The sequence below is a fragment of the Metarhizium acridum genome, assembly GCF_019434415.1.
Source record: "Metarhizium acridum strain ARSEF 324 chromosome Unknown scaffold_579, whole genome shotgun sequence".
NCBI classification, from domain to species: Eukaryota; Fungi; Ascomycota; class Sordariomycetes; order Hypocreales; family Clavicipitaceae; genus Metarhizium; species Metarhizium acridum.
This window is the reverse complement of record NW_027094047.1, coordinates 231,501-240,045: the sequence shown is the minus strand read 5'-3', so window position 1 is coordinate 240,045 and position 8,545 is coordinate 231,501. Positions and strand designations below refer to the sequence as shown.

Genomic DNA, 8,545 nt, shown 5'->3' with positions numbered 1-8,545 from the left:
AGTAATTAATATATAATTATAGTTTCTTGTTCTTCTTTAATACCTATAAAATTAGGTATCCTATTAAGGACTCTAATAGTTATATATATCCCTTTTATAGTATATTCTTTAAATACTTCTTAAGCGCCTTATTTTACTTAAGGTTCTAAGAATAAATTTTATTAAACGTTAGTTTAATACTAGGCTAGAGTCTAATCTTATAGTCCTAGCGTAAATACTCTAATAGTCCTATTTCTAGCTCTCTACTAAATAGCTTACTATACTATAAGTATTCCTTAAAAATCTCTATTATCTTAGCTTTTAGCTCTCTAGTAATTATATATATTTCTAGAGGCTTATTATAGTCTAAATAAGGTGCTCTTTATAGGCTATTCTCTGCTTTATAACTATATCCTAGTAAATTCTATTAAAGTTAACTAGTTCTTTAATTAACTTATAGATTGCTTACTTATAACTAGGGTATTCTTAATATAATATCGTGTTTTAAGATTACTATAATATTTAATATAACCTAGTGTTTTATACCTTATATATTAATAAGAAGTTACGCTACTTTTATATTAATTACTTCTTAGCTATACTTTACTATAATTCCTTCTATAATTATAAGTTAATAAGGCTTATTTTTAAGTGTTTAAGGCAATTATAATCTATTAATAAGATTTAACGAGATAAAATTTTCTTATACTCTGCTATTAATTATTACTTGAATCTTTTATCCTATTATAGTTATATTAATTATAAGGTGTATTATACTACTAATATTTATAGTATATAGAGACCTATTAAATCTCCGTTAAGAAATCGGTCTTAATTGCGATAATAGCTATCGTTTCTTAATTTATTAATCCTATCCTTATATTATTCTTTAACGCGTTATTTTAGGCGCTATTATTAGTAGTTGTCTTTTAACGTATTATTAGAGCTTTCTTAGTAATCGCTTAATCTATTATTTATATTAATTAAACTTAAGCTAAGCGAGTTACTTATAATTATATAATTCCCTTTCTCCTTATATTATAAGGTTATAGCTTAAGTAGTATATACGTTATTCTTAGTATAATAGAACTTCCCGTTTAATATCTTTAAATTAGTTTATTATAATTTTAGTTATATTATAAGGGTTATTCTCCTTCCCTTTTATTCTCATAAAAACTATCCGTTACCTTACTTACTATTAAGGTGCGTATAGTAATTATTATCGTAATAAAAGGTTTAATTAAGGAGTTTATATTTAATTTTAGGTTCATTTTTCTTAGTTAAATAATTCTCTTCTTTCTAGATTTATTCTAATAAAGGTTTACTTTTTAGTAAGGGTATTTAGTATTCCTAAAAGTCGTTAAGTACTAGTTAAGTTTTAAATTCCTAATCTTTATTTAAACTAATATTATTTATTAACGTAAGGCTTTCTTTATTACTTATTACACTAAGATTTCGCGTAAGTAAGTCTTCTTAGTTTATAGTATAAAGCTTTTTGCCTTTAAAAATTAGCTTTTATAGCTTCTTTAAGGCTTTATATTTATTCGTAAAGTATCTAGCCTTACTATAATTATAATAAGTCTTCCCCTTTTTCTTATTCGTAGCGTTAAGTTCTATAGGTCTAGCGTGGTACCCGTATACTATTAATATTTAGCGTGGCTTACTACTATTAGGTTTATTAAACCTAGCATATAATTTAAATTTCCTGTGACTTTTTTCGTAACGTTACTCGTATAAATAGTTATTTACCTTAATAACTATTTTAATAAAGTTATTAAATAACTTAAAATAATCTTCTTAATGAATATTATCCTTTACTTCTTCTTTAAGTCCTTAATAAAAGACTTCTATTTTAGGTTTAGTATTCTAGTTAAGTTTTACTATAATACGTTTAAATTCCCTAGCATAATAAGCTATAGATCCAGTTTACTTAAGTTAAGTAAGTTATCGTATAGCTTTCTTATACTTATTAGAATTTCTAAATATAATAAGAAGTTATTCCTTAAAGGTTTTATAATTAAAGAAGATATAAATAACTTTTACTCTAGCTTTAGCGCCGTACTTAAGATATACGCGAAGGGTTGGCTTCTATTATTCTATTACTTTCCTAGTTAAAAGGTTACTAATATAAAGAATCTATAACTTAGGTGTTATATAGATTTTTTCGTTAACTTATAGGTAAGCTTAGGCTTATATAAGAAAGTTCCTTATATTACCCTTATAACTATCGTATAATTTAAGCTTAAGGAATTTTAGCATATTATTATTATTAATAAAGGATATAAGTATAAGATTTTAAACTACTATAAGTTTCTCTTCTTATACCTTAAGTTTCTTATAGAGATTATTCTACTAGTTAAGAAGCTATTAATTCTACTTCTTAAGCTTAATAATCTTATTATAAAGGTACTTTATTATCTCCTTAGAGTTAGTAGTCTTTCCGCTTAAAGTAAATATCTTAGAAGTTATTACTACTTAAAGTTTTAAGGTAACTTATTAAATAGAATTAATTAAAATGTAATAGTAGCTTAAGTTCTAAGGTATAGTAGGTTTATTTCTTAGAAAGTAAGTTAAGTTAAATACTATAAAGTAGCTTTTTAAGTAGTATTATAATAAAGCTATTAAGAGTATAACTCTTAATAGTAAAACTATTACTTAAATTAATTAATAGAGATCTAGACTATTTAATTATAGGAATACCTTCTCCTTAAGTACTCGTTTATCTCTCTATTATAGCTTTAAATTAATTAGCTTAACTATTAATCCCTCTAAACCTTAATTAACTAGCCTAAGGTTTAATCGGTTTAATCCTTCTTAGTTAATATATTTAAACATTAACCCCTTCAATCACCTCTTAAGTCACGTGGCTAGTCACGTGCCCCTACCTTCTTCTTATACCCACGGGTCGTGCCTATTCTAGCCGGTGCGGTCCCGTCCCGTGTCTTGTGTAGTGTCGTTCGTAACAACGAGCACCTATTACACGAATATTAGGGTGTAAGAAAGATAATTAATAGATTATAAAGATTATATAACTTTCTAAAAAGCAGAAAAATAATATAAGAAGTTATTAAGAAATACAACACATGTAATAAGGTAAAGGTAGTATAATACGTATTATATAATAAACTATAATTAATATTACCACCTAAAAGAGCATAGTAAACTATTATAATAGACTTTATTATTAAACTATTAAAGTTAAAAGAACCTATAATAAAAGTAGCTTATAATAGCATTTTAGTTATTATAAATAAACTTATAAAATACGCTTACTATATTCTATATAAGAAATTAAGTAACACTAAGAACTTAGCGTATATATTCTTTAAAATAATTATTATATAACACGAATTACTAATAAAGCTTATATTAAATTACGATAAATTATTCACGTTAAACTTTTAGAAATGCCTTATAAAAACTATAAAGATTAAATAAAACTTATTAATAGTATTTTACCTATAATTAAATAAATAAATAAAAATCTTAAACTAAATACTTAAATAATATTTGCGAAGCTATATTAACTACTAATAGAATAATTAAATAAAATAGCTACTACTAGTATAATAGGCTTATAATAGCTCTAAAATTAATAATATAAAGATATTACTATTTAAGGTAAACTATAGATTTAACCCTATTATTAAGACACACACGGCACGAAATGTAAACGCATTAATAGCTATAACGTATATAGTAATAATAATAGAAATATAAAAACACTTATAATAGAAATAGATATTTTTATAGAACTAAATAAAGTATTACGCGAATAAAAAGAGATTACTAGCGCTAATCCTAGAGAAAGAATATAAAGTATACCTTATTCGTAAAAACATTAAAATAAAATAATCTAGTAATAAACTTAACTAAAAGAAAATTAAACTATTTCTTATTAAACAAAAAATCTTAAATACTAACTATAAACTATTATTACTAAATAAAATAAGAATCTATCCTATATTTTATATATTACTACTAGAGAAAGCACTAGATAAATCTATAATTACTATAAATATTATAATAAAAGATACTAATAAATATAAAGTTAAATAAATACTTAAAGTATAAGAAGACACAAAGAATCGTTATTATCTCGTTAAATAAAAGGGATATTTAAACTCTAAAAACACCTAGAAACCAGCTAAAAATCTTACGAACTGCTTAACGTTACTTGAATAGTTTTATTTCTAAGAAACGCATCCCAATTAATCTCTTAAGTACCATCTAACAACTCAAATTAAAAACGAAGGCTTCACATTAGGGAAGTCCCATACAAGCGCAGCGAGCGCAAGCCTTTATAAAGGATAAAGACAAATTATTAATTATCGCAAAAAGAAGGTTATCCCAGCAAAGGGAAGAAGCAGATAAAGCTTTAAACCGCTATTTCGAAATACGGTTAAAAGACATTATAAAAAGAATAACAAAGAAAGAAAAAAGGGAAAAGAGAGGAAGAAAGAGAATACTTACTAAACGAAACGAAATAGCCTTAAGAATAAGACTAATAGGGGAGAAGTATTATATTATAAACTAAGGGTACCTAAAGCAGCTAGCTAGCGTTATAAGCTACTAGTATACAAATAAGAATAGGGCTAACGGGATCGTAGGTCACGTGAGGGGATTAAATAGAATTAGTTTAATTTAACTTAATAGATTAAAGGGGATTAACCTAATCTAATACGAGAGATTAAATAGAATCTATTTAATTTAGGACTATAATAAAGAGATAAACGAATACTTAAGGAGAAAGTATTCTTATAGTTAAATAGTCTAATTCTCTATTAATTAATCTAAGTAATAGTCTTATTATTAAGAGTTATACTCTTAACGGCCTTATTATAATACTACTTAAAAGCTACTCTATAGCATTTAACCTAACTTACTTCCTAAGAAATAGACCTACTGTGCCTTAGAACCTAAGCCACCGTTACACGTATATCGCAGCTTAATTTAGCTAGTAACGTGGCCTCTAGTCACGTACCGTATCACGTAACATGTCACGTGACATACAATTATATAACTAGCTTTTTAAAGCCTTCCTAGAAAAATAGAACCTTAACTTTCTTAGCCCTTATAGCTGTTATATTTACTAGTATTTTAACCGGTATTTTAAGAGTTTTTTTACGATCCTTTATCTTGTGTGTGGTTTTTCCCTGCATAAAATATAAGTAAAAAATAGTTGATAGAATAAATACTATGTAACTTTAAGTTAAAAAAATAAACTTAATAATAAAAAACGCGTTATTTATAATAAATTAGCTAGTCTTATTCTAATAGCTAGAGCATTAACTATAGTATAGTTTTATAGTTTTATAATTTTATAGTTTTTATAGTTTTTATAGTTTTTATAGTTTCTAATATAATAAATTATATTAAATCTAATAAAATACTTATAGAATTATAAGTTTTACGAATAATTAATATTAATATAAAATTATAAGCTAATATTAAAAACGTGGGTTCTTATACACTTTTATAAGCTTAAAACTTTAAAAACTATATTTTATAGTTTTTATAGTATAATATAATATAATAAGTTTTTAAAAAATTATATAATTTAGTTTTTAAGCTTATAATAAGCTAAAAGAACCTACTTTTTTATACAAGCTAATTAATTATAATATTAATTAATTTATAAATTTATTATTAAATATTTAAGCTTTTTTAAAAATTAAAAATATAGTTTTCTTATTAATGCTTTAGCTTTAAGCTATAATATGTGTAATATTATACTGCATAATAAATCTTCTTACTAGGTCTTCTATTATCACCTAAATTACTAGTAAATCTATGTACCTTTAAGAATCTAGCTTCTTATTGGATAAACATCCTTGCAGATACCTTACTAGAGCCTTCGCACACTAGAGGGGATTGGCATGGCTCCCACCAACAGTCGGTACCTTGGGAGAGTCAACTGATTGGTTTTCAGCGCTGGTGTAAAAGCGGGGCTTCTTAATAGCAACTAACCAGACATTGCCACAACATCAAGCTCACAGTACTCTCCGATATCGATCCTGAATGGACACGACTGGTATTATACATAAATGCCACTCTACACCATCGATTCCTCAGCTATGTCAACCGCTCAAGAATGTCCATGCCGCGACGCACACCATACGGACGACACGTTGATTACGGCTCACACAAGCGTCGACATTCCTCGTACTCAGATCTATCACTGCATGCCGACGCGTCTGGGTTCTCATCGAAGAAACAAAAGTTGAGCCATCCAGATTTCCCGCCAACGACATACTGGGAGAACTTATCTAAATATCCCCACTCCAAACTGCATCTTACAAAGGGAGCATTACAAGCTTTAGACGATATCGAAGACCCCTGTCCCGCAAAATCTAGTCTTACGCGACCCAGACGGAGCGAGCGGCTGGCTATTTGGAGGCCTCTCGATCCAAGAACCGAGCAGGCTCAGGAATTTCTCCGTCGCAGCACTCCAACATATTTGGAAAAAGTCAAGCGTTTTGCATCCCACGGTGGTCCAGATCTCAGGGATTTAAGAGGGGTAAAGATGCCTGTGCCCACGCAATACCGAGGCTGACCATTCGCAGTATCCCTTTACTGGCCCAAAATACAACATGAGCTCTCGAGACTCGAGTCTTGGCCGCCGAAAACGAGGCTCCCAGTCTCCTGTTAAAAGAAGTGGTGCACCGAACACGGCCACAACAAAGAGCACAGGTCCATACGATACTAATTTCCAGCAACATTTGATCAACCATGAGATCTACCCTCCTCGATATACCTATCCAAATGGCAGTGGCCCGCGACAACCAGACAACATGGACGAAATCAAACGAACCCTCGGGCAACCCCGGCCCTCGCTTTCGCCCTCGCAGTTTTCTGACGGCGCGTTCGATTCGTTTCAAGACGCAGATACACACGCTGCCAAGGAGGCACAGGTTATGGCAAGAGTGATTCCAATCATTGAAGGAAAGTTGGAAGATCCCAAGTGTACCGCAGGGCAGATTCCATTTAATAACCTCGATCACTTGACTGATGGCTCGCTCGTGGCCGGGAACCCGGACATATATTACGGAGCACGTCCCGAACAGCTTCAACAAAAAGTACGGAAGCAGCTGAGCGGCAAGATTGAACCTTCGACCCAGGACCATCTGCCTGTGGCACCAAATTTCTTTCTCCATGTGAAGGGTCCTGATGGATCTCTCTCAGTCGCCTCTCGACAAGCGTGTTACGATGGTGCACTAGGAGCGAGAGGGGTCCACTGTTTGCAGTCATATGGCCAGGCGGAGTCGCAATATGATAACAATGCTTACACCCTCACATCCATATACCATGGTGGTCAACTTAAGATGTATACCACTCATCCAATACCCCCGTCGGCTCCCGGAAACAAAAACGGCTTTGCCATGACACAAATCAAAACTTGGGCCTTGACTGGCGATGCCGATACCTTTCGACAAGGAGTTGCTGCGTATCGGAATGGCAGAGGCTGGGCAAGGCGACAGAGGGATGATGCGATCAGTCAGGCAAACGAGAGACAAGCTATCATCGAAGCCGGTGCCTCGCTGGTCGACGATAGCTTAGGACTGAGCTTCACAAGCGGGACATCTGCTGCTGAAACCATAGTTACTAGCCAACAAACCACCAAGTATCCCGGTTCACCTGTGCCACTATCAAATGAGTCTGAGACATCGGCAGACGAACTGTCGCTTGATATTAGACCACCTGTTAAGCGTACGAAGTCACGTTCCCCGCGGAAGAGGTAGCTGGATATCTGGTGCCTGTTTCTCCACGCAATCCCCTCTGGTGTGTTAAGGCTCCAGTGGGGTTACGACCCCCATAATGCCCATGCTAATAGCGGGTGACCGTAAGGCGACCCATTAAGCCTGCTAGGATTATATAGAGTTAAATGTAGTAACTTATAAGACATTAATTTTTTAAGTATACTTATTATCACTTAATTTTTTAGTAAGTAAATGTACCTTTTTAAATTTAGCTTCTTATTAGATATATATTCCTGTAGATACTCGATTAGAGCCTTAACACACTAGAGGGGATATGCATAAAATTCGAGTACCAAATTACTAGTTGGAATTATGCGAGGGATAACAGGCTTAGTCTGGTCGCTAATATAGCAGAGAACATATTAAAAGATAACGGGTGAGAATTCCACACCATATAACAAGCTTTAAGACAGAAGATATTTCCTAACGTAGAGAGATAGAAGAGCATAAATCCCGAGTCGTGTTATTGGATGAAAGACATTCTTCGCGAAGTTTAGGCAGACTAATCGTGCCACGCCCCACTATTTTAGGGGGCTCGTTTCACTCACCACCTAAAGGTGTAAAATAGTGGGGCGTGGCCAGAGCATTAACTGTAGTATAGTTTTATAGTTTTATAGTTTTATAGTTTTTATAGTTTCTAATATAATAAATAATATTAAATCTAATAAAATACTTATAATATTATAATTTTTACGAATAAATAGTATAAATTTTATACTATAAGCTAATATAGAAACGTGGGTCCTTATAAGCTTTTATAAGCCTAGAACTTTAAAAACTATAAAATGTAGTTTTTATAGTATAGT

At 31.1% G+C, this 8,545-nt stretch overlaps 1 protein-coding gene across 2 annotated transcripts; it reads left to right on the top strand.

The window, feature by feature from the left end:
* Positions 1–5,964: 5,964 nt before the first annotated feature.
* J3458_021383 (uncharacterized protein) lies at positions 5,965–7,898 on the top strand. Of its 2 annotated transcripts, XM_007817985.2 has the most exons (2): positions 5,965–6,499; positions 6,546–7,898. In XM_007817985.2, exons 1-2 carry the CDS (start codon positions 6,074–6,076, stop codon positions 7,719–7,721), a joined length of 1,602 nt encoding a protein of 533 aa, XP_007816176.2. In that variant the 5' UTR covers positions 5,965–6,073; the 3' UTR covers positions 7,722–7,898. The 2 variants fall into 2 exon arrangements, with proteins under 2 accessions (XP_007816176.2, XP_065972340.1); XM_066122582.1 differs by having other exon boundaries at positions 5,965–7,875.
* Positions 7,899–8,545: the final 647 nt, after the last annotated feature.